The sequence below is a fragment of the Drosophila nasuta genome, chromosome 2R, assembly GCF_023558535.2.
Source record: "Drosophila nasuta strain 15112-1781.00 chromosome 2R, ASM2355853v1, whole genome shotgun sequence".
In the NCBI taxonomy this organism is placed as follows: Eukaryota; Metazoa; Arthropoda; class Insecta; order Diptera; family Drosophilidae; genus Drosophila; species Drosophila nasuta.
This window is the reverse complement of record NC_083456.1, coordinates 4,086,249-4,113,621: the sequence shown is the minus strand read 5'-3', so window position 1 is coordinate 4,113,621 and position 27,373 is coordinate 4,086,249. Positions and strand designations below refer to the sequence as shown.

Below are 27,373 nucleotides of genomic sequence, written 5' to 3'. Positions count from 1 at the left end.
ATAATTCAACTTCTGAAATATTAATGAAATTAAAAAATAAAAAACAATGCAAGGAATATAATACAATATATTTTCAGATAAATAAGTATTAAGATTAAAATGATTATTATAAAATATTATTAATATAAGTATTTATATATAAAGTAACAAGGTATTTAAAAATTAACGACATAAAAGAGGGGTTCTAAAAAGTTTTAAGTAATGTGCAAGATTAAATATAACATAGAATGAATTTAAAATAATTCATGACTTTTTTCTACTACATATTTAACTTTCTAGCTTATATGATCCATTTGTTAAATGCCTCTTACTGGGTATTTCAGGCAGCTGTCTTGCTACAGGCTGACACTTCGGATTGGCCCAGAAATTGACGGTTTATGCTTAGACATAAATATGGCCTGGCTATAAAAAAGTTTGCCAAGTTCAAGTTCGTTAAGGCGCTCACCTTATTGACTTTTTAATTGTACTTGGCAAATGTTTTTTTTATTAGCCTTTAAATGCTAGCCACCCCTAACCCCCAAACACTCTTCTGGCTGCTCGACAACGCGAAATTAAAACAATTGTCGGTTGGCTGTCAATAAATACAAATTTGGGAATAAACACGATGCCGCAAATGTTGCAGACTTTTATTATTGTTTTGTTGTCGAAAGTTGCTAATTAAAATTTGTCCGCCAATTGGTTTAATTAGAGCTGCAAAGTCCCGTGGAGTTTACGGCCAAATAAAAACAACGCAGAGACGGGATGGAACAAGGGTTTTGGCTTAATTTCATTGAGACAGACAACATAAATTATTCTAAACTGAACTTGAACTAGCTAAGTACCGGGTCTTAAAATCCATTTTATTTTAAATTAAGCATTTAAGTCCTTGCCGTGGAATATTAAGACGGGAAAGAGTACAATAAAAATAGCAAGAAAATAAAAATAAAACAATAGGGAGAAAGGAGAAAAGCGAGGAGGAGAAATCCAATCTCTGGCTTCTTCCAGAATTTATTTCTTTGTCTAGAAAAGTTGTTATCTGGTAGCCAACGTCATCGTCATCATCATCTTCATAATTTTGTTTGGTCTTATCGAACGCCAAAAAGTTAAGAATAATGTACACTTCAACATTTGCTCATAGTTTGCGTGGGCCGACGAGCCTAACTTCTGCCATGAAGTCAAGTGTTTGTGCTTCTCTCGTTCCCTCGTACTTTTCGAGTGTGATGTTGTAGTCAACATTCTTGTTGTTGTTGTTGTTTTTGTTGTCGCCGTTGTCGTTGTTGGCAAGTTGAGTGTCGAGTTGTTTCTTATTTTTTGACTCGTTTTCCGTTAGCTTATACAACAGTGGTGAGTAAATATTGAGTATACGCCACGTGCGACATTATATTAAATGGGTTTGTTCACGGAATGAGTTAGTTATTCATTGAAAGTGGCATCGCACTCATTTCGCTTGTTTGCATGGCAGACGTAGCCACAAATTGGATTTCCGGCTGCGCATTCTCGCTCGCATTCGCGTTTGCGTTCGCATACGCAGTTAAATGCAAATTCCCAAATATGTATTTATAACTAGGATGTGAATTCATCAGCGCTAATAGTTGACCGGAGAACAATGCTTTACCGTGTCCAATGCTCACTTCTGTCCAAATGGCCACTATCAACGCAATGACGACCCACCGGACTCCCATGTAATCCATAAAAGCACCGCAGATAACCCCAATAGGCCATTTGGGCTGCCTCATGCTCTGTGGCAACTGCAAATGCCACGTACCGACGCGCCGCTTGCGGTCCCCTGCGCCATCTGCCTACCCCCCCTACCCTACGCCCACCCATCACTTCTCAAAGCATCGCATCGCATCGCATTCGCAATGCAAATGCTCCTGGTAATGATTTGCATTTACGCGAAGAGCCCAGCACAATGAACACACTATTTGCAAAGGCCACAGATACTGGTGCCTGGTATTTAGCTAGAGCGGAATTGGCAGATTGTTTAAGCCCACCTTGGCATCGCTGGATATCGCATTTTAATGTTGTTTTGCGATGATGATGCTAATGCCAAACGAATTGGATTCTTTGGCAGCCGCCAAAAGTCATTTGTCTTCTTCAACTTTCAGCATTTTCAATGTATTGCGATAAAGGATCATATTCGGATTTCACAGTTTATCATCCCGCCTAGCAGCACAAATTGCACAACAAATGTTCACGTCACAGTGCGTAACAATTTGTAATTCAAATTGTCTCCTTGGGCTACGTATAAAAAAAGCTCTGTCAAGCTAAATTTATTCATTTCCATTGCCTATTTTTAGATAGTGATTATTTTAGGTTTTGGTTTTTTGCAGTATTGTTAAATTGAAGCAACTTTTGTAGTTAGATTAAACAAAAAGTTGATTAAAGAAGTAAGATAGCTACAGTCGAGTGTGCTACCCATTCAATAAAAGCAAAACAGTGCAGTATTCTTTTTAAAATAAAAAAACACTAAAATATACCGAGGTCTATGTTTGGTATATCGGTATAATATTACTTTGAAAATATACCAGATAAACGAGATTGTAACTAACACTTTGGCAATCATCCATTGCGCTTGACGAAATAAGTAAAATATGTTAGAATAGAGCAAACAAAACAAAAATTAGTTTACTTACGTTGAGAAGATCCCGAGAAAACGTTAATTTATTTACTTTCGGCATTTATTTGCACTGATTGAAAGTTATTTGTTTTGTTTTTGTTATTCAATTACATAAAGTTTTTGTTTTTTTGCGGCATTTTAGGCTACGGGAACGGCAACAGCAAACATTCAACAAATTTTGGACAAGAGCTGAAACCACGCTTATTTATTTACTTTGGACATTTAAGACCGTTGGATTGTACTCGCTTATTTACTGTTTGCTGAAATGCGAAACCGCAAACACAGCTACCCCAACCACTGCCACAGCATAGGCAACAGCGACAAGCCTCTTCTGCCCTTAACCCCACAAGGCATGCGAAACATTCAGCCAGGAAAATGGTCACAAAACGCAAGTGATGGCCAGGCCGGCATGAATCGCCTGCATGCGGAAAAGTTAAACCAAAAATACTTTACCCAACTTAAATGCCTTTCAGAAAACTGCTCCAAGACCAAGACTGAAAGCAGTAGCAAAGGCAAAATCCAAGAGCAGCAGCAAGACCAAGAAGCAAAATGTTAACTGGCAGACGCAAGGAGGAGGCGGAAGGTGGAAAGTGGAAGGCGTAAAGCAGTGAAAGGGCAAACTCGGAAACACAAAATATGTAAAAAGGCGACCGAGCAGAGCAAAAAGCTGAAGTGATTCCCCAGCTAGCCAAGTGGCCTGATGTTCTGTTGTCCCCTCAAACAGTAGACATCAAAAGCATAAAACACACAAGCAAGCAACCACACACACATCCACACCTAAAACACCCAGCACACACATACACACACACAGAGGAACACTCGAAGAAGTGGACAGCCGAGAGCTAGCCTCGATCTTAACACAATTAAGTGGGCGCGGTTCGGTGTGGGGCAGGGGACATGCGGCAGCGAGGCGAAACGCAAAATGTTGCACGATGACCGACAAGTCAGTGCAGGATGTCATTTTGTGCACTTGCCTCTGCTTCCTATGTATTTTTCAGTCATTATTTTTCTTCTCTTGACTTGCTTTGTTTTTTTCCCCATTCTTGTTATTGTTGCTATTGTTCTCTTGCAACAAATGGCTTATCATTCGGGGGCAAGTTCCGAGCATTTCTTAACCAAATATTAAAAAATTGTTTCTTTAGATGGGCGAACAAAATAAAAAAAATTCTAAAAGTGTAGCAGATAAAAAAAGAGAGTGTATCATTTTTTATGAGATTTTTTTTTGTAGCTGTCACTTAGATTGTCCTTGCAAAGTATCTGATGTCCTCTGTACAAATTTTCTTTAAATGTAATTTGATTTCGACTCAAAGGGAACATTTTATATCCTGTTATGAACGTCTAAGATTTTTTCATAGCAAGCTGGGAAAATTGTTATAAAAATAGCTATCAATATCAATTCTTCGAGAAAAGAAATGCTGAAGGTTATCAATTTAAGGAAGTCTTTAATTTCAAACTGACAACCCACTCAAATGACGACATCACATGGAATGAGGCTTTTTTTAATAAAGCATTTGTTTTCATTCATTCAGGGTTTCATTTTCTGTTAACTGAAAGTAAGAAAAATAGATAGAAATTTAAGAGAAATAAGATCAAAGAAATTAGAAATACGTTTTTTAAGATAATAAATCGATGAACACTAAAATTAAAGCTGATTTGGAGGTCCAATATTCTTATTGACCAAATGAAGATGCCTTCATTTGCCTCAGACAGCATTTACTCTAAACATTATATTTACAGAAGTGGAAAGCTTTCAACTGTCTCTTGGCCTGTCTTAATGGGTTCTTTGCTGAGCTATACTTAGTTTTATCTTATCCCATGCCTCTTTTGCTTTCAACGGGCTGTCAGCCAGTCAGTCAGTCCTTGGCTTTGGCTTTGGGAACATAGTGAAAAATATTTTCTTCTTGTTTCGTCCTCTTAGCATTTTTTGTTTTGCTTCGCATTGTTATTCTTGGAAAGTCACCCAGCATCATGCTCTCTTAACTCATTTCCACATTGCGGGCAACGACAAATTTTACGTGCTGTTTTGAAATTTTTCCCTTTTGTTTTTTCTTCATCTGCAATTTATTTTTTGGCGACTTGGATGAGATGCGATTTCCGTAGCAATAAAATAGAGTCGTCGACTACCTTAAAGGCTTTATGGCCGCCTGTAATTCGACATTTTATGGTTGAGAGTATGCTTTTTATGCACTCTCGACTCAACTCAGCTCCGGTCACAGTCGTAAGAGTTTAGCATTTGGTCTGTGCTGCCCCGAAGTTCACTTTCCATATTATTATTGTTGTTGGGTTAGGTCACCACTCGAAACGAACTTGAAAATATTACCATAAAATATTAAATTATTTATGCATTTCCCAGAAGACACGGCACTGAACGACTTTTATGATTGTTGCGAATGTGACCAATTTTTTGGGTTCTATTGTCGTTAGAGCCCATTTACAATATTGAAAGCAAATCAATACAAAGCTTATTTAAATGTGCGTTAACGATTATTGTAAAAATATAAAATAGGGGAGTTTAAATTTATGCGAGTGGCATAAATCCGAAATATTTATTTTAGAAGTTACGTTTCCTTTTTGTTTTGGTTTCAACTTACATATTTGAATGGTAATCATTCGATGGCCACTAAGAAAGTATCATAGTTTAAATTGAGTATTACAGTTACCGTAAAATAAAATATCCATTTCAGAGATGGTCATGAAATCGAATACTTTTTAGCTGCTCATTAAGAGATGCAAATAAAACATAGTTTCTGAGTAGATTTTACATTATTTTATTGAATTTGATTTTGTTTTAGGTTCAGTTGATTTACAGTAATCTAATTATTGATGGTTTCGTAACGTTAAATGGCAACATTTGTTTGATTTTGTTTATAGAATTAGTTCTTACATAGACTACAAATTACTCGTATGTTTGTATATGTACTCGTATGTTGGATTTATTTAGAGTTCCAAGAAACATTGCAATGATTTGAATAGAAAATCATTAGGAGAATTTCTGTTTGACTCATTTGAAATGAAAACTCGTAACTTAATTAGTAGTTTGATTTAAATATACAACACACACACAAGCGTACTTGCAATAAGGTTAAAAGTATGCTGTAACATTTAACTTAATTATAGAAAGTTATACCTTCTGCCCGTGTCTATCCCTTTATCCCCCTTGTCAGCTATTTACAAAGTCGCCTTTAATTAATCTCTAACCTAAATTGTACAACTGCACATTGCGCAAAGCTTACAAATAATTGAAGTCCGAGCTTGAACTGGCCTCTCAATAGGCGAGTCACGTCACAAGTCACGTCTTGGTCTTGGACAGCAGCAACAGTCTCCAAGGCCCGCTCCTCCGCCGCATTCCTAGGGCTCCTCCCAGTAGTCCGACCAGCCTGAGGACCAATAGCAGGAACGTGCTGCTCTGCGCTCGCTCTGTTGCGGAAGACTTGATAGCCGATGCGGAGTATTCACCTGTTGGCAATAACATACACGAAGGGAAAGCCAAGAGTATGTGTGACGACAGTTGCAATTAATATGAATCATTTAACTTGCTGACAAAATAATTCACACGCACTCGCATTCACAATCAGAAACACAATCGCTCACGTCACACCAGTCAAACAGTAGAGAGTTATATATTTACTATCTATATATGTATGTATATAGATAAAGGACTCACCGCTTAGGACGTGCAGGTCAACGGATACGGAGACACTGTTCGATGGCTGGCACGTATAGTTACCGGAGTCCTCCTTGCGCACGAACGGTATAATTAATGAGCCGATCTGTAATTAATGTGAACTTTATTATTTCAACACTTGAATTAATTTGAAAATAGCTAAGGGCGTTAATAACCACATCATTTTGCAGATTATACAAGTAAGCTCTTCTTAATTCCATTTTGGAATCATCTTGATAGTGTAGTGTACAAGTGATGCTTGCAATCGTTCTGAACTAGTTCGATAGAACAATTCACTCAGCTGAACGTTCAAACAATATGTGGGATGTTCGTTCTTATACATAGCCAAGCTACATAGTTTGAGTTCCAGATATTTCGTTCGCTTAGATATTTCATCATTCTTGGTTCTATCCGCTTGGGTTGATTGAGTCCCATTATCTCATTCTCTACCAATTTAGTCAATTAAACCATTAATGACATATTTGTTGGTATTTTGTTAACGTTTGTTTGGTATCTTGTTTAAGTTGCGACTATTAATTGACTAAATCAGCTTGAACGGGACTGAAACGACCTGCGACTCAACAAACTAAACGAACTATAAAAACTTATAGTTCATTCACTTCAAATTGAACTTTCGGACTGCATCACCAACATGAACTACATATGTACATGTACATACTATAATACAATTCAATTGCCGTCATTAGATTTTCTGAATAGGTTCGCAAGGAACAACAAATCAAAAAAGGAAAATCTGAACAGAAAGAACTATATTCAAATTGAACAAGAACGAGCTAGAAATCAAAAATGAACAATTGGACAAAAACGAATCACGAATGTAAACTTATTTAAATGCTGAACTTGTTCACGTTAATAGTTTTGGCTCGTTGACCAGTACAGTACACTACAGTTCGTTGTACGCTGTTTAGACTGAACTGCATCATTGAAATTTCCGTTAAGTAGAATCTTCCGCCGCATTCCGCATCATATCATGCGGCAATATAGTAATGCAAAAAATGTGGCAGTATTTTGGCTAATATTTTGGCATACTTATCGAAAAAAGTGCGATATCGATGGAAATCAGCTGATTATTCCACTCACAAACTTTGGCGCCTTAAAATTATTTAAAATTTCTCAACAATTCTTAAACAAAAAAACTTAATATGTCGAAAAAATAAAAGCAAATAGACAAAGCAAGATTGACAAGACGATCAATTTAACGACTTCATACAGGAATATAATCGATGCAGAGCGAGTTGATTATGATGATAAAAAATGGAAATAAGTAGAGTCAATTGATGAATAATAAATAAAATGTATATATACGTATTCTTTTAGACTGCCCTTCATTTCGCATAATTTATTGAATTGATCATTTTCAGTTGATTTGATTGATTTTTTTATTCTTCTTTCTGCCTGAGTTTGTTTACTTTTTCACCGCTAAAAAGCTGTTCGCGTGATGCAGTTTTGGTTTAAGCACTTGCAACATAGAACTGCATCATTGAAGTAGATGCACTTGATCTAAATAGAGTATTAGCATTATACTTGCGATACTTACCGTATTCTGATTATCAGCAATTGAGCCAAATATATTACGATCTAATTGCGTATACCAGCCAGTGCGTTCATCGCTCTCGCTAATCTTTTTCTGCCCTCGAAACCAGATGATATATTTTGGAGGATCCAGAGTGCCGCGCACGATGCAATGAAGCGCAACTTTGCTGCCGGCTTTGACAAATCGACTCTGATCGCCGATAAGCTCAGTCTTGGGTGCTGCAAGGAAATGCGTCGTCTTAATATGAGAAATGTATTTTGAGGGGAGGTTATTTTGGAACTCACTAATCACTTCCAGATGCACTTTGGCACTTAATTTGGGCTCTGTGGCCATTTGACACTCATACCACCCGGCATCGCTGGGTTGCACATACTTGATCTGGAGTGACCAAGTGTAGTCGTGGTCTTCCTGGAATATCGACTGAAAGCGTTCATCCGCTATGAATGTGGTCTCATCCACGCTGATTATGTGTCCGTCACGCAAACGAACCCACGAAACGGGCTTATCCGACAGGCGATGAATCTGGGAAGCGAATATAAATTAATGTCATTTGCTGTATTTGAAATTCAAGTAAAGATAATTAATTGCATACTTATCATACTTTTGTACAATGTATTTAGACTTTCTTTTTATTTTAAATGGGTGTAAAATAATTCTTTACTATTGATGTTGTACACATTCAAGACTCTTCGTTGGAATTTAATAAGCAATGACTACGTTTTAAAAAGTGTTCTTCGTTTGTTGGTTTTGAATTGGTGCCTTAAAGTCTTGAACAATTCAAAGAGAGTGTCAAGTGTCTGAGGTGCATAGAGCGTCGTAGATTTAAAGTTCTTTGCATGAGGAAATTTCTTTCTTTGGTCTTCTTTTAACTGGACCACAGATAAAACTAGGTACACAGTGTATATTAACATATTGCTAACTAGGACAGATATATAGTATAAATACATACATACATATGAAAAGCACACTTATTTGCATGCATACTACATATTGTACAATATATTGTAAAGTACAATATCTCTGTGTATATGTATAGTATATGTTTATACTTGTGTATACAAAAAGTCAACTACAATACGAGTAGCAACAACTATTTGAAGAGGCCTCACATTTACATTTACATGAGTAGCTGTGTCTGTATTTGAGACTCTTTCAATCGTATCTATGTGTATGTGTGTTGTGGGTGTGCGTATGTGTGTGTGTGTGTGTGTGTGTGACACACTTTAAACGAGACCCAAAGAACACTCGACGTAAAAAGTAAATTGCAGAAATGTACGAGCTTACGGCAAGTTGGGGCCTTGTTTACGTCATAAAAATAAACGTAAACAAAATAAATTGTTGATATGCAAATGAAATTATGCTGATCTCTTTGCAAAGTTTTTGCCCAGACAAAAAAAAAAACGTAGCGCGCTCAACGTGCTGCCTTTGGCAACGGATTGCCTAGAGAACACAAGCAAAAAAGGCAAGAAACAGTCAGACGTGGATACATTTTGAACTTCTTTTGCTCTTTAGCTTGAAATGTGTCTGAAATGCTTGCTCAAATTGTTAAAGCACGAACAATTGCTTCGCAGATAATTTGCAAGTTGTTTCCTCTATGATCACAAATCACTGAGCATTGAAATCGTCGAGTAATTTGAATATCTTGTGAAACACTTTTGCTAAGTCATCTCTTTTAACTCCATAGCAAGTATTATTTATAACATTGTAATAATATACATTCCTTGACCTCATCTTGCTTTGATGCCAACCAACAAATGTTGTCATTTTGGAAAAAACTATTTTAATGTCAATCCAAAAAATTTTCATATACTATATGTACATATAATTTAAAGCCCTTGTTATGCGCAAGTTAAGTATAGACGAATATCAAATTGAATGCCAGAATTTTCTATATACACTGCTGGTCTTAGGTTACGTTGATTTGCTTCAATTTTTATTATTTTAATGAATAAAAATGATATGCAAAGACATTTTGTAGTTAATTTTACATTAATTATGCAAATTTATCAAAATTTCAACAAACATTTTCTTAAAGTTACTCGAAAAATAAGAGGCATTTTTCTTGTTCATAAGAACCGACGAACTTAAGCTTCTTAATTTTTTATAATAAAAGTAATTTTTTTAATTTAAATTTTAAGTTGGTGTTAATATTTGATTTCTTGGAAATACAAAAATGCAGGGATGAGAATACTCCCTCCATTGTTACTAATAACTTTAAAAATCTGGTCCTTCATAACAAGAAATATATGTAGATAAAGGAAATCTAGCTTCAGCTAAAGTTATCTTCGTAATGCTTTGGGCCTTCGTATAGCTTCCGTCTTAGCCCACCCAAACATTTTCAATTGCTTTAAGATCTGGTGAATATGGTTGCCTAAACATGATATTAACATTTGTTATTCGATTTTTATCGATCTGCAGAGGTGTACTATTCCTGTGGCGAGCAATGTAAAAAGTCAGCAAATCCGTTACTAATATGGACATTGTCTTTAAGTACGTTTGTAACACTGAAATTTTTGTATGGAAAATTTTGCAATGTTTAATGTAATCATATCTGTCGTTCTCTTGAGCTTTAACCTTGAATAAATTCAATTCCTAGCAGTGTCATGTTTAATTCAAAGTCTAAGCGCGTGTTGAGCATGGAAGCACACCCAAATCCACACCGCGAGGATTGGAATTGGGTTTGAATATGTGCTGGTGCTTTGGCATTTATATCTGTCGCTGTCGCAGTCGCAGTCGCAGACACAGTTGAAGGGTGGGGCTTGGGGCATCTCACTCACCTGACATGGCATGTACGCGTGATTTCCCATCTGCGCGGTGATGTTTAGCACCGGCATTGTCAGATTTTTGCGTGGCTGTTGGCCGGGCTCCAGTTGCCCGTTGTGGGAGGCCAAGTACGAATGTTGCTCATTAAACATTTGTTGTCGCTGCTGCTCCGGTGACAGTGTCACAGTCTCCGAGGCCATGGTAGATGCTGCTGCTGCTGCAGCTGCTGCTGCGGCCACAGCGGCGGCAGCAGCGGCTGCCTCAGCTGCAGCTGCTGCAGCGCGGTAAGCTGGCAGATCTGCGGCTGCGAACACGGGAAATGGTGGCAGAAATGTTGGAATGGAGAAACCTTTAGTCAGTGAATCAGCGCTGGCCGCATGAGGCGACAGCACCGTCTCCTCCTCCTCTGCCTCCACCTCCTCGTGCTGTGCCACCTGTTTATTCTCCATCTTCCCTGCTGCCATTTCAATGGAGTTGCGGGCATCCGTTTCCGTCAGCGCCAACGCTGTCGCTGCTGCCATTTGGACTGGCAAGACTGGCGATGCTGTCGTTGGCTCTGTTGTTGATGCCGGATAAATTGTTGATATGAACATCGTCCTTGTTGCTGATGTTGTTGTTGATGTTGCTGTTGTAGATGGTGTTTGCTTTTCAGCCGCGGCCGCTGTGGGCTTCGTAGTTAGCCCAATTTGTGCGGACTTAGTTGCTCCTCTTGCTGCTGCTGCCGTTCTCGTTGTCGTTGTCGTTCTCGTTGTTATTATCGTTGGGGCTGTTGATGACATGACCAGACTTGCTCCGCTATGACCCGCTGTTGTCGCTGTCGCTGTTGATGTTGTTGTTGTTATTGTTGCTGTTGGCTTTTTCGCTGTCAGCAATGTTGTTGAGTTTCGGGCTGTCGTAATTAGATCGTTTTGTGTTGTCATTGGCCTATCTGGCAAAGTGGATCTCGGGAATGTCGTTAACTGTGGCTCCACGCCACTGCCCTGGTCGGAGGCTGAGCTGCAGGTGACAAGGTCTGTGGGTAAACAGAGCATACGAATCGTGCTGTACTTAACTCAACTGCTTAACTGTGATGAAGACATTTGGGGCGCATTTAAAATTTCGAAAAAATGAATGTCTAATGAACAAATTTAAATTGTTTATTTTGATGAGATTTACCAAGGTAATGAATTTGTCGCAAGCTAATTAAATAACTTGTACTTTAATTGGTTTTATTAAAGATATAGATAATGAACATGTTGAAAAATTATATGCACGAATATTTCATTTAATTGACTTACAATGTTTACTAATCAAACGTAAAAAAAAGAGAATTAGTTTATAAAAATCATTCCACTACGAAGGTTGATTACGGACTCAATTTACGCAATTTATTCAAAGTAATTTATGTTTATACTTTTTTACTCTTCATTCAAGAATGCTCGATTATGAGATACCACTTAATTAAATATATTTAGACAATATAAATTAAAAGTAAATTAAATTAATAAAATTGTAAATTTTACTTTAATGAAATATGTGAAATGAATATTTTACATATATGTAACTGCAAATTAAATTAAACTTTTCCATAATTTTAATATACTCTTTATGTGTACCTTCCAACAGGTACAGGATAAAAAGAAATTGACTTCGTTAAAGTCCTAAATAAATAAATAAAAGTATAAAGCAATACTCAGATGATAAACGCAACAGAAACTGACTCGAGGGCATATAAAAGCGAGTTGTTTAAGACTCTTTTATAAAATTGCAAAATTAATCATGCTACATTTATACAAAATTAATCTGTGGTGGGGGGACAACTCTCTCATGTATTATGTTTCAGTTAATTTTCAATTACGCTTTTATGCTAATTAAAAGCATAAAAATATTTCGTTTTTTCTTGCTGTCGCGGTTTCCAATTCGTCAAGCGAAAGAATGAGAGCTGCCCCATTGAAAACTTTTGCTTCTCCTTTTGTGGCTGAAAATGATTTCTCGCAATTTGCGAAATTTGAAATTGTTATAGGATACTATGTGAAATGAGACTTTCTGTTTACAATTATAAACAGTCAGATTTCGCAGAATCGAATGAAATGTCGGAATGGTTTAATCAGCGCGTCTAGTTTACGAATTCATGCAGCAATCACACAAGCAAAAACCAAATAAAATTATAAATTTAATTAAAAAAATTTTTAATTTGAATTTTTCCAGAGCAAAACTAAATCTCATAGAATTCTGTCTTTAATAATTAGTTTGCCTCTCAAATATAAGTATTTGCGGTTTTTATTTTACAATTCTGAAATATATATCGATAATTATGTTTTCTTCTTTGTGTGTTTAATATATTTTTATGATTCAAAGTTATTCAAAATAACTTAGTTTAGTTTAGTAAATCTGTCATCATTAATCCACACCTTTTGTATTCGCTTGGTATACGCAGATGTGAACATTTAAGATTATCACTTATTAGGTGTGACCAAACAAACAGATAATCACAAAATGTGTCAATAAAGTTGTGTAAACTATATTAAAATATCCAAAGCTAATCACTTCAGGCAGTAAATTTAAACATTTCTCGTCTCTCTTTCAAAGCAGTCAATGCTTGTTGTGTGTTATGATGTGTTTGGGTAACATTTTTGCCAGTGATTAGTTTGCCATACATCTCAACTTTTCGCTCACAAACTTTCTGTCACGACCCTCAAAAGAACATGCCGCCTCGGGGTCAATAGGCAGCGTGTGCAGCAACAGTCGACAGTAAAAAAGAAACAGAAAAAAAACTTATGATGGCGTGAACTCAGAAGTGGAAGTCATTCATGTGAAAAGTTTACTAAGCTCCTTCACAAATGGAGCAGGCGTTATATTTACAGTTTAGGAGGCGAAAAAAAAGTTTGAGCTGAGCGTTTTTCGAAAGCTTATTTTTGTTGCCTTTATTAGTTCGAAAGTATATGAAATTTAATCAATAGAAACGATTAGCTTTAGAAATTCATATTGATTCTACGCTAGGTACAAAATACATTAACAAAATATAAAAAAAGTTACTTTGAGTACAGACTTTAGATTTAAGAATTGGGTCATTAAACATAAGGTCGTATCGCACATCCAAAAAATCCAAAATATGTTATTTGTTTTTATTTACTACTACTTTGTTTTGATTGCCTAATCTTGGACTTACCATAAATAGTTTATGAAAAATCTGAGGTATGTTAAGAGATGTAACATCTGTTGGAAAGAAACCATTTAACGTAAAAGGTAATCTAATTTTTCTGTAGATAGCCTAAATCCAGTGAACATAACCCTGGGTTTAAGCTGATTGCAGTTTTCTTTTTTGTTTGATTTCAACGCTTTGATAACGAAGAATTTGCATTTTTAAATTATTTCATTTCACGTTCTTGTCAGGTCTTGATTTAGGTACAACGTCTACCTGACGCTACTTTTTACAGCAGCAGGCGGACAAGCAAACCGGGGGACATCAAGTTTTCAGACTTCCAGGCAACAAAAAAATAGCGAAAAAACCGCATAAATTTTCATACGAATGGATGAATGCGAATGTGAATGTGAACGTGAATGCGTGAGATTTGGGTGTGTCGATAAGGTTTTGGGCTCTCGGCAGCCAGTTGTAAAAAGGTGAATGCCAAGCCAAACCCGGCCGGAAAAATGTGAAATACTGTAAAAATGCAAATTGAAAACGAACCGCAATAGTAAATTTAAAATCCACTACAAGTTCTTACCCTCACCCAGACCATAGCCACCTGCCTGCTCGATGATATATGCAGTTATCCCTGCTTGTTTGAGATACAATATCCACTGCAAACCATGAATACACAGCCAAATAGTGCGAGTTGAGTTGTTGCTCAAGGCAGCTGAAGACTTTGTCAGAGTTTGGATTTTCAATTAAAAGCGATTATTCAATTATATGCAGTAAGCCGCTTCTAGGCTTAGGCCTTTACCTGTATTCGAGTTGGTCAAAAGCATTTTTATTCCTTTTGTTTTGTGTGTCAATTTTCCGATTTTGTAACCGAAAACTTTCTGTGTGTATGTTAGAGAGATTTGGTTCTGATGGCTTCTAAGCCGATTAATTTCCAGGCCAACAAATTCAGCGTGTGTTTATTTTGTTTTCAGGCCAAATGCGGGTATGTGTTACTATGTTGTATTTCGAGTACCTCGCACGAAGTGTGATCTCAACACTTATTGCACTTCGGCGACAAAATGACGCAGACAGAAGACGCCAGCAATTCTAGAGACGCCACACAATTGGTTCGGCTAACAAAAACAAATACAATGGCCACGCAAGCCGCATGGGTAGTGAAAGGACTATGGTAACTGGGCGATGACTAGCCGAAGTAGGCGCTGCCAGGACATGTAAGCGAAACGTGCAATAACACTTAAATGGTTTTTGTTGCCACTGGGCATCTTCTGGAATTGCCAGTGGCGATGGTAAGTGGCTTAGCTTCAACCTCTTCAAAGTTGCGCCCACGAGTTGGGTTTACTAAACTCGCCACAAAATGATGGACCAAAAAACGACCGTCTGCCGAAAGGTTCATAATTTAGGCATGTTACCGAAACGAACTACCACAAGTTCTACGACTCTCAGCCAGCTGGCTTGTTCTCTAGTACGCTGACTGAATAGTAATGCTCTTAAATGAGCCCCAAAATTACTCAAATTAGGATTGTAGTGCTTACCCAATGTCCAAAAGCCAAATACACACAGGTACACACAACTCCTCTCATTGGTTGTGTTGAGTGTGTGAACGTGTATACATTTTTACATATGTATGAACATGGTATGGAAGTGTAGCTATTTTAACTGTCAATCTAAGGCATTGTGCAACATACTCATTTTACTAGCCAAACAATTGGTGACAAAACTTATTATTTTCTAGATCTGCAAAATAAGTCATGAAATCAAATTATACCTGATGTTTCCGGAAAATCTCGTGTTAAGCGAGACTTATGTTTAACGTAAAATAAGAGATTGCCTTCTTTGTTTTTAGAACATAACTTAGCACAACAATCCATGTTAATATCTGTTCATTTATTATTGTAATCAAATTTAATTAAAAGGTGGAAGATACCTTCTTCAAATACCAAAACTATTATTTTGTTTACATCTCTACATTTTTTTCGCTTTTCAGTAATAAATTTAAGTTACATATTTATTAACCTGTTTAAACTGGGCAGCATCATTGAAAGTTTGCGATCAGTAGAATCTTCACCCGCATAACTCATCATAAATGATGCAATGATTCTGAAAATGTAGCTGTGGGAACACTTGCATCATAGAATAGCATCATTGAAGCATATGCATTTAGTTTAAGATAAATTGGGTATACGAAGAGTTCTGCCAGTTAGAAGGATATTTACTATTGTAAGGTACGAGACTTCTTCTCCCTAACAGAACATTCGCCTATACACAAGATCTTATATCAACAAGCGTTTGGCTGCTTTACATTCGTCAACTCGTGGTATTGCCTCATATACGTAAAAATCGCATTATTTGATTATTGTTATACCCATAGGGTAGAAGGGTATTATATCTTTGTGCCGACAGGAAATTTATGTAATTTATTCTTAATCAGCGTCAACAGCCGAGACGATGTAGCCATGTCCGTCTGTTTGTCCGTCTGTCCGTATGAACACCTAAATCTCAGAAACTAAAAGAGATAGAGCTATAATTTTTTCGACAGCTTTTGTTATGTTTGAAAGTAGATTAAGTTTGTTTCAAATTTTTGTCACGCCCACTTCCGCACATACAAATTGATAAAACTCGTAATTTTAAAGCTAAAGTCGCGAATTATACAACAATAATCGTAGCTATAGTCTTTGAGATTTCTTTTTTCCAGATAGAAATTGTCGAAAGTATTAAGGAAATACTTTTGTATGGGCAAAAATGCCTACTTACTTGGTAATAGGGGTCTTAGTTGCTGTGGCTGACAATGTGGTATACTTTGGACTTACATGTATATCTTTAATGCAGTACGATATCAATATACCATGTGAGCATAAATATAACTAGTTCAATGGCTAAGTAAAAAGCTATATGATTTATGGCTTGCACACGAGGGGAATAACAAACTTTTTCGTCGCTCATAAAGTGCTACTAAGAATTTGATCGTTTAAAGCGGGCTTTAAAAGTTGTTCTAATATACAACCGACTAAAGCAAACTTTATATTACACTTGTAAACTAGTAAAATATTACGATATAGTTTACTGAATTTCTGCGCTCAATTGAGTCGCAATTCTTTACTAATATATTTTTGAAACATCGTAAGGATAATATTTTTAAAATTAAATAAAAAAGTTCTAGAAACTAGAGGATGCAACAGATAGCAAAAACTAGACTCATATGTGTTCTTCAATTGGCTGCCACATCGTAATTAAACTAAAAACGATGTGTGACCCGTTAAAGGTCAATGGATTAATTATGGTTTCATGCTCAGCAGCGCTTTGTCGTTCATTTGATGCGCATACACGTGCGCGTACATCATTAGCGGAGTATTAAAACTGGCATCAACTTTGTCCAACGGCAGGCGAAACTTTTTATGGGCTCTTCTATGTAATTATAAAAAATATGCGTCTGTAATTCTGAGCCGCCGAGGGCTAAAAGTAATTACATATCCAATAAAAAGTCATGCTAGCTGGATGTGACCATAATTAAAAATGTTGCTATCCGCGTTAGTCTTTGGCCAAAGCAACTTCTGCTCTGCAAATCTGATATTTACCATGTGACACACGACGAGTACTATGTCAAACTTCTAAACCACTGATGATGGTCTATGCAGACCACGAATTAAACACCGTCGCACACTGCCATAAAAGCAAAACTTTCCATCGGGGACTACTTTGGGTTATGGGCGCCTAGAGTGAGCATAAAATACGCTCTAGTAGATTGCTCAAGGCGTTTTGACTAAGTCTCAAAGTCTGAGAATGGGAATCTGCCATCCCGTTCGTTATCCCCAATAACTCAGTACTCGGTTAGCATAGAAGTTGAAATTGCGTCTATTTTCTTGTTGACAATTTTAAGTTGTTAGTTTTGTTGCAGATTGCGATTGTTGCTCTCCTGTTTCTAAATGACAATCCTTGGGGTGTCATTAATAAACGATTTAAACTTTTGCCAAGTGGACAAACACTGGTTTGCATTCGTCAAGATTTCGAGAAGAAAGCAATTTTGAATTGCATCAGTAAAACCACAAAGTTATTTGATCGCTCTATGCTACAAAGTACAAATTATATTCTAACAGTTCAGCTGGTTCAGCTGTATGTCTTATGAACTCTGGCGAATGGGAAATCAATTTGCACTTTAGCCAAGCTGTTGCCAAATATTTAACCTGTGCGATTTGCATTGCACTTATTGTAATGACATTTGACATTTGTGCTGTTACACTGAATTTCTCATAAATATTTCGAGTTTGTGTTTAGAAAACATTTACAAAATCGATCAATAAGCAATTACGAGAGTCTTTTTTCGGCAACATACATACATGAACATGTGTGTAAATAAATAAACATATTTGCAGCCATAAAATTATATAGGAATCGTATCTGTATGCTATGTAAATACAAAATGCTGTCTACGCATTAAAGATACAATTGCATGTGAGTGTGTGGGTGAATGGATATGTGGCTAAGATGGCAGCGAAATGTTTGTATGTACGTACATAAGTGGGTGGCAGTATAGACAGTCTGTGTGTTTGCTGCTGGAATGTTGTGTTTAGTGAAAATTGCTTCAACAATCTTCTTGTAGTCATTCAAAGTGAAACATATGTTGGGTGTCACAGCTAAAATATATGCGAACCGCGGGGAGGAGTCGCTACGTTAGGCGAAATTCAATAGCAGGAAAACAACTCGAAACGAATATTTGAGTCGAGTCGCATTGAGTCGACGCGTCGCAAAGCCCATCCCTTTTTGGTAACCATCCGACTGTCTCAGGGTCTTTTACGCCCACTTCGAGTCCTTTGTTTTTGCTCTATACTTTCGCTTTTTGGCGGAGCAGCTTCAATTTATTTTTATGGCATCGTGTTCGGTCGGTACGTGTGGCAAAAGAAGTTTTCTCGCCTTCGGCTTCACTTTCAGCTGCGTAAATTGAAACTGGAGCATAGCCCAGCGTCACATTACACATACGCACTGTGTGCTCTACTTAACGTCGTCTGCCTTCAAGAGAAACTCCCGAGTCATACACTCTAATCAAACTTATACTTATGTACCACATTTATTGTTCTTGACGGAGAATCATCAAATAAAACTACAGAAACAAAAAAGTGATAATACATTATGTTTATCAGAGCAGCATAATATTAATTTATTAAATTTTCTGGCTCAGAAAATTATTAACACTCAAAAGTAATCAGTTTGAACATATAACTTTTAAAACTATTTTCAAAAGCAAAATTGTTTTTCTTTCCATATATAAAAAGAAGTTGAAAACATCTGGTACATTCACTATTGTAATTTCTTTCGGCCTGAAGAAACAACTTTCAGACTTTCATTTAAAAATATTGGTTCAAACAGAGCCCTTAATATTTACGTAGGCCGATCACGTGCTAAAAGCCTTATTAAAAGTGAAAATAAGATTCAAAGAGAATATTCACAGAATTTATGAATACGATTTTGCATTCTCGCACTGATTATTCGAAATGAAGTAAACGACAAATTCGCATATTTAAATGAAGTAGACACTTTTAATATGCAAACATTTGCCCTCAATAACATCAGAATGCTCTGTGTGGACAATTCCCAAGTGGTCGAGTATAAATCAAGCAAAATAATTATGCGAATCTGCAGGACATTACATTATCTCCTTTGGAGTTTTCCGCAATGCTTTTTATCTCGCTGCTTTTATTGCTGGTAACCAAATATTGACCCACCCGCACACCATCCGCATTTCCCGTCTCGCCCCCAGGAAATGTTGTGCTCCAACTTTGACACCGACCCGAGTGAAACCCGCACCTCGCCAACTTTCCTCCCCGCTGTTGTGCCTCAATCGCCGCCGCCGGCCCAGCTCATAAATAAGTTCCAGCGTCGCCAAAACAAAACATTTTTCATCAGGCTTAGGCACAACTTCAACCGTCGACCGTAGTCCGTCTCTCGTCCTCAGACGGCAGACGCGTCGGCGTGTGCTCTGGGAATATTTCATAAATTTCAACGTTGGCCCACTGAACTGAACTGAACCTGTGACTCAATTCGAGCATGTGGGCACACACCATACTCGTAATACTGGCATTTCGGTTAGTTATTTTTGGGCCATTTTCACACTTGAAACAACGGGGGTACTCGTAAGACTCGTTGACTTTTTGTCGACTGCACTTTGTCATCCGCGTTGGGCACTTCTCCTATTTTTCAGCAATTACACGCCCCCAACCACTAATTCTACACTTGTTGTTGTCATTTCGCCATTGTTTTCTACTGTGTTATTCTTCTGTTGCCTTGTGTCTTGTATCTTCCATTGTGCCACAACGACACAACGCGATGTCTGCGCTGACAGTGCTGACCCTCTGAATAATTTAAGCCCTCTCGCTTTTTTTTTAGCTAAAAGAGCAGCGAATGGTACGAACTAAAATGTGATGCTCATGCCATAAAGAAAATGGTTAGTTTTAAGGACGCACAGTGGATACAAAAGTCAGACACAAGAAATGTACCAAAAGTGGAAAACACAACGTCTTCTAACATTGAAAAAAATCTTTTAAGACTATTTTCAAAAGCAAAATTGTTTTCCTTTCCATATATACTCGTAAGAAGAAGATGAAAACATCTGGTACATTCACTATTGTAATTTCTTTCGGAAACATTCAGACTTTCATTTAAATGTATTGTTTCAAACAGAGCCCTTAATGAATTTTTAGTAAATAGTTGTACAGAAGTCGACTTCGAAAGATTCTGAAACTATAAATTAAATGTACAAATAATAAATACCGTCCTTACTCTTCAACACCTACTAAATTAGGAAATCCTTTAACAATTATTTATGATGTGGAAATAGAGAACTAAAAAGAATTTCATTAGAAATAAATAGTTCTAATTGAATAATTTTAGCTTGTAGTTTGAGGAAGCATATCAATAAATAATTGTATTTTTATATCATAAAATAAAGTGTAAAGGAAATAATTTAAAATGGTATACCTTTTTTATTTCTTCAATGCGAAAATATAGACGCACGTGTATAAGTTCAATTTGTTTTTTCTTTTATGAATTCATAAAGAATAATTTCAGCAATTTATCAACGTAACAAATCCGAATGGTACACAAAAATCAAATATGCTAATATAATATTGGATATTTGCCTCTTTGAGCTAATGCTCATATTCACCCATTGGATACGGGATTTTGTATAATCTGTAATTCGGTAAGTAAAATAAATGGGTTTCTTTACCACTGTGAATCAGTGTGAATCATAAACCAAAATATTTGCGAGGATGTAGCTCGCAGCTCAACTTAGCTCACGGCTCACAGCTGGCGTTCCGTTCCGTTTCGGTTCGGTTCGTTTGGGTTCAGCTCAGTTGAGTTGACTTTTTTTTGGTTCGTTGTTGGGATAACACGTCAAGTGCAGGCTGGTGACAGCATCAGCGACAGAGGTCAACCGACATGTGCCCATGTCCATGCCCCAGAACATGTGGGGTTCTTGTGGATTCATAATTTATGAAGGTAAACAAACACTCTTGGCCTTTGGTGGGGTGAACAGAGAGCAGCAACACGATCCTCCTCCTCTCCACCACTTTGTTTGGCTTTAAAGGATACTGTGTATTGAAAGACCAGAGGATGGGATGTCATGACATCACGGCGTTGCTAAGCATTTTGGAATTGCCTTGGTCGGTGGTTGGTTGTTGGTGGACCACAGACGAGCGTCAACCTGTAACGGGACTAACGGGTGTTTGCCACAAAGTTTGGCACATTCCCCAAATTAGCAGAGTGCACACAGTGCAACACTCTTTACGCTAAATCCTGTAATATTACAAAATTTATATAAAAGCAACAGCAGCATAGAAAACTTCAGTTATTTGGCATAACGAGCTGCACTCAAACTTTTATGAAAGCACATCGCATCGGGATGTTGCTGTTGCTGTTGTTGCCGCTCTTGGTGGGTGATGCTGCTTGCATCTGAATTGGTTGTGCATTTGCCACCCTTAACGAATCCACAAAGTGCTACGTGCCACTGAAAATGTGTTTATTAAACATTTTTGGCAACTTTTCAATTTCGTTAATGTTTTCAGCACATTTTCCAAAGCCCTCTTCGCTCTGAAGCAGTTGGCCTGCAGCAACAATAAATTTATTGTTTTATTTTTCTTACCATGCATATGCGGCCGGTCCAACGAAAGTTGCAAGTGCTTTTCCATTTTCCATTTACAATGCAACTTCATGGGGCAGTCGGGTTAAGGAACTCACAACTGCTGCTCGTTAATTATCGTCAAGTGGATCTCAAGAGAATGACGGACACTCCGAGCACTTAAAACTATATCCAATATCTGTTTGTATGTATACGTATGTATGCTTTTATAAATATTGCATAGCTTTTCTGCGAGCAAAGTATCATAAGGTTTTACTGATCGTGTTTCACTTATCATTACCATGATTGTACTAGTAGTGAATTTTTTAACTGTTTTTACATCCAGTCTAAGGAATTTGCGATTGCTAGTTCATTTAATTACCATAATTAATTGTTAATTCATTAGATGACTAATTTTAAATCATCTAATTATCGGAATTGCCAAATCTATGTTTTAAAAGTTAATCCAATTGAATTTAGTTAAATGATTGGACACTAACTATAAGCTGCAATAATACTTAACTTTGTGTATTGCATTTTTAGTTTCTTAACTGTGTTTAGGTGGTGCGAAAGTTCAAATCATTTTTGTTGACAACTCTAATATCATACCAATATTTTCCATAAAAGCAAAACAGTGTGGTATTTTCTGTCTTCATCTTTTATAGTCTCTGAGATCTAGTTGTTCATATGGACTAACGGACATACGATCTCATTTGTCCTTGATCAAGGATATATATAGTTTGTGGGGTAGGAGGTGCTTTCTTCTGCCTGTTACATACATTCCCTGGCGAAACAAAGTTAACATATAATACCCTTCTACCCTATGAGTAGTGCGCATAAAAAGAAGATGGAATAATAATAGCTTTATCTCTTATAGTCTATGGAATAAGAAGTTTTTATCTGAATAATTTTAAAGCAAGAATTCAATAATCGAATTGAGGATAACAATTTTCTGAAATTTAAAATTTATTATTTTTAACAATTTAAATTCAAGAACTTTTGATACTGATTTCAAAAGAGAAATCTGTGTGACAATTTTGCATTTTTAAATTAAGAATATATTCCTTAATTTCAAGAATAGCTAATCAAGTATTATGGTAGATTTTTTCGATGGATTTAAGAATTTTTCTTCTGGGTTTAAGTTTGTCAACATGATTCAAGAATTTTTTCTTGATTTCAATATTTGTTTCTGTGTACTCGTTATAATCGATTAAAAATTCACTTCCCGTGATCAAGAAGAACAAAAATCATAAAGTCCTAACTCGGTGTATAAATCAAGTATACGTTTCAAAACAATAACTGACTTGCTGAACTTGTTAATGCTATCATACTGTATAGAAACTGTTTTTTATGTAATTGGTATTGCTGATCCGATTAGGCGCTTAAGCTTGTAATAAGTTAACAAAATGAAGGTATTTATGCCTCGTTTCAGGCTCATCTCAACTTTTGAATTCAAAAATGAAATTTCTGCTAACATTAATGGGCTAAAATTTTGCTTGACTGCTTCAAGGGTCCCATCGTTCGATTGATATAAATCTTGTAGCCATATGGTTATAGGGTTTAATAACTTACTTAGTTTTATCATCAGAAAATACGTAGTGATACAAAATATATGTATACTTCACATTACTATCAAAACAAAAAGTCATTTCAAAAATAATAGTTGTAAACAAGAATATCTTACCGACTAGCTTAGTGAACTGTTTGGGTTTCTTGTTAACAATGGTCGAAAAGTTTGAAAGTGCTTTGTTTAACTTATTTTGTGTGCGTATGTAACTCGAATACCGTAGTTCTTAGATATTCTATTAGTCACAAGATGCTTGCGAATAAGTCATGTGTACATTATTATATTGCTAACGAAATTATACCACTGTGCGCAATCGGGCGGTCAACAGGGAAAACAAACATACTAAGTAAATTTATTGAGCGGAAGTTATAATTGACCTAGAGGCGTTGCAGTCATCTGGAATAAGTAATTGCAAACAAAAAACGACAAAATTAAAAGAGCCTTACAATTTGCAATCGAGCAAAGTTACCGACAACTTTAAAGATATTGTTTTAATGAAAAATATAAATAAAATGTAATTCCAATAATCGATTTAACAGCTGAAATTTGCAGTAAGCTTTGAAACATAAATAAACAAATAACTCGAAGTGCGGGTAAAGTTGATTTCAGAAATATTTTAAATTAAATAAAACATGCATGAATGACAGACGCACAAACATACATATAACATAGGATGTATGTATGAATGTTTCAGCCCCGAGCTGCACTTACATGTCCCAAAGTTGACAAACAGGAGCACAAGAATCGGAGCAAAAGGCAGGATTCGTTGGCATGCCATCGCCTTGTTGCTAGTGCGTAAAAATTGGAAACGCTTCTTTGAAGTTGTAGTTGTAGTTGTAGTTGTAGCTGTCATCGTCTTTGGCATGCCAGTTCGGTTGGCAGTTGTCCTGCTTGTCCTGTTTGCCGTAGCAGTCCCAGTGGCACAGTTCCTTGCTGCAATGACACTTACAGCATCTTTTGTGCGCTCATTGCCTGTCGTCTGCCGCCATTGGGGACTCGTTTGCGGAACCATCGGTAGCATCATCTCCAAGTGCTCGGCACGTTGCTGCCCTCTGCCAGCTCAGAATGCTTCGCTCTTTCTGATTGCACTGCCCGCTCTCTGCCGGCAAAGTTTTTCGCATTCTATGCGAAATGTGTCTATTCCCAGTCCCAGTCCCAGTCCCACTCCCAGTCTCTGTCCCAATCGCAATCCCAGTCCCAGATAAATAGGTTTATTGAATTAATTCACCGGGGGTCTGGCGTCCTTCCTACTGTTGTTGCCGCTGCTGTCTTTTGCTCGCTTTTCTCTCTCTCTCTTTTCTTTTTCACCAAATTGCAACTTTTATGTGTTCTGCAATTTTTTGTGTCTTTCTTTGATTTTACGGCCACGCGTTTTCATAGCTTTTCTTTTTCTTATTGCTTCACCTTGTTCCACTTACAGTTTTCACAATTTTGCGGTCGCTGCGGTTTTTGGATGGATTTTGTAGTTTTAGTGCTCTTTACGCTAGTAACTTTAAAAAAGATATTTTTACGAATTTATTGCAACACTTGTATCATAAATTAGGGTTCATATTTGAGATACATAATTCTTATTCCGAGTATACCTTAATTGTCTTGGATTTATAAGTTGTTGGTTTATCAAATATTCAACAGAGAATATTATCTTTTTCCCGGTGTCGAACTTGGGATCTATTTATCATAAGAATTTGCATATAATATTCCAAAAGGGAAAACTTTAAATATTCTTTCGATATTCCGCTGGGTTTTGTAAATTTCACGTTCCATATGCCAAACTAGCACGAACACTATTTGGCATGAATAATGGCAAAAGTTTTTCACAAAGACTGCATGACTTGCAGCACTTGCAGCGTTTAGCGGGTTCGCACTTGTTTTTCTATGGGTTTTTAGCAGATGCTCATACGAGTATTTTAAGATGATTATAATAAATTATTTGCAGTATATTTTACATTATAATTCCCACAAATTTCACACTCGCGTAGGTGTTTACGCTTGAGTCCAACTCGATCGCATAATCCGTAATATAAAATATTATTTAGCGCTGATGATACACAATAATCCCATTTTACGGCATTGTTTCGGTTTTCTCTTATAGCAATATATCCATGTACATATGTATATAAGTATACGCAGACTATAGCATTTTTATACAGTTTGTTTTGTTTTAATATGCTGAGCACTTCAGCGTCTTTTGCCCATTTGCGGCGCCATTCCAATATCCATTTGAATACAACAAAAACAAACAAATTTCGAAAGTGATTTCACCAACGATACGTTGATTCGGTCCCAGTGAGGCATCAAGACGTTGCTTTTGGTTGCGTTGTACTCCGTTCGTCCTGAAAATATCTTTGCTTTGCTGCTTTTTTTGCGATTCACTTAACACCTATTTGTGGTACAAAGTTGTGTGTCTGTTTGAACATAAATAAGAGGACTTCAGCTGCGCTGTCTCATCCTTGGAACACGTAATGCGGCTTGTCCTTTATGCTAATATCACGCACGATTTCAATTCGAACCGCTGTACGCGACAAGTTGGCTTCCGTTTGCTCTTTTTACCCCAGCAAGTCACGTCCGTTCACAAAGGATGCAAATTTTCAACTAAATCGCGTGCAACTAACAGCAGGAAACTCGTGCTCCTCCGTGCTTGTCTGAAGACCCAATCCGACCCGACCCGACTTTGCTCTGCTCGGCCTTGCTGCTGTGAACCCTTAGACCGCCTGTTTCACATTGCCGGCTAACAGCAGCCATGCCATATCGTTGGTCCATTTCTCCTGCACTCGTCTCGTTTCAGAGTGTTTCGTTTCAGTTCTGTTGGGAACGAACATGGACCAAAAGTCTCTCCCCTTCAAATTGCCGGTTGCACAGTCTGCGCATGTCTGTCAAGACTTAGGATTTCGTCGAATGAAACACATAAATGCCAAATAATGTATTTGTTCACAGCTTAGTTGCACTCTGTTAGCTATCAGACGATAAATCTATTTCAAATAGACTTGTACTCGTATATGGCATTTGATGAATGCTTAAAGGATATGAAGACGGAAACATTAAAGTAACTGTGGGGTCAGAAATAAAAGGAATGTTCACAGTTTAAAATTCAGTTTTTGTAGTGAAATTGAAGAGAAACTGTTGAATATATTACGAAAATAATCTGCTGTGTTTTAGAATGATTTCTAAGAATGGCATTAGACACATATTAAAAAAAAACATGTTATTAAAGGGATATTAAAGTATCGTTGGAATTTTTATTTACACTGCGAACTTAAACTTCTTAATATTTATTAAATTAAATTTATAACAAACTTGAACTGTTAAATACAAAAGTAATCTCAAAAACCTTAGAATGTTTTATAAGAATGAAATTAAAATATATCATATTTATTTACATATATATAAAAAAGAAATACTACCATATTCAATTTTTGTTACGAACCTGAATAAAACCTTATTTGAATGCAATGAAAATATATTATTAAAGAATTATATTGGAAGAGCATATCCTATATATATATATATGTTAACCCCATTTTAAAGTGTTTAGTACAGTGTCGCTATAAATTGTATTTATATTTCAACATATAATTTAAATTCTCAATATTCATATATACAAAATGGTTTTTACCATAGATAATAAAAATTTGTTACTTTAAACTGAATTTTCGGCTTAAAATAAGCTGGAGCAGAAATTGTGTAGGAAATAGATGATCAATTTTAGCTCCTTCGTAGCGCAAAGATCTGGATGGTATTGCTACAAATTGCCGACCCTAAATCAAAGTGTAGACCATTTTACGTTGGCACCTAAAATTAACTTTGGCTTTGAGCTTTTGAAAATTTTTTTCCACATCCTTTGGCTGGCGTCTAATTTAGTACATCTTTTGTTGCCGCCGGAGATGCGGCTGCCACAAGAATATTGTGTCCGCCACTTTGTGTGACAATAAAACTACGCAACGCCATTAAATCTGACCCAATATGCGAGACGTGATATACGGCCTGGTCTAATCTT

General features: G+C 36.7%; 1 protein-coding gene across 1 annotated transcript; it reads right to left on the bottom strand.

Annotated features, from left to right (window-relative positions):
• Positions 1 to 5,358: 5,358 nt before the first annotated feature.
• On the bottom strand, positions 5,359 to 26,017 carry LOC132786791 (mucin-2). The gene is made up of 6 exons (XM_060793447.1): positions 24,091 to 26,017; positions 10,596 to 11,593; positions 8,103 to 8,340; positions 7,822 to 8,036; positions 6,264 to 6,369; positions 5,359 to 6,055 (listed from the first exon to the last, which is right to left on the bottom strand). Exons 1-6 carry the CDS (start codon positions 24,401 to 24,403, stop codon positions 5,889 to 5,891), a joined length of 2,037 nt encoding a protein of 678 aa, XP_060649430.1. The 5' UTR covers positions 24,404 to 26,017; the 3' UTR covers positions 5,359 to 5,888.
• Between the last annotated feature and the right edge of the window lie 1,356 nt (positions 26,018 to 27,373).

Coding starts and splice junctions, on each gene's coding strand:
- LOC132786791 (XM_060793447.1), bottom strand. CDS start 24,403: ATGATGCTACCGATGGTTCCGCAAACGAGTCCCCAATGGCGGCAGACG. Junction 8,341..10,595: donor ACGCGTACATGCCATGTCAG/GTGAGTGAGATG, acceptor TTCGCTTCCCAG/ATTCATCGCCTGTCGGATAA. Junction 6,056..6,263: donor TGACCTGCACGTCCTAAGCG/GTGAGTCCTTTA, acceptor TATTGCCAACAG/GTGAATACTCCGCATCGGCT.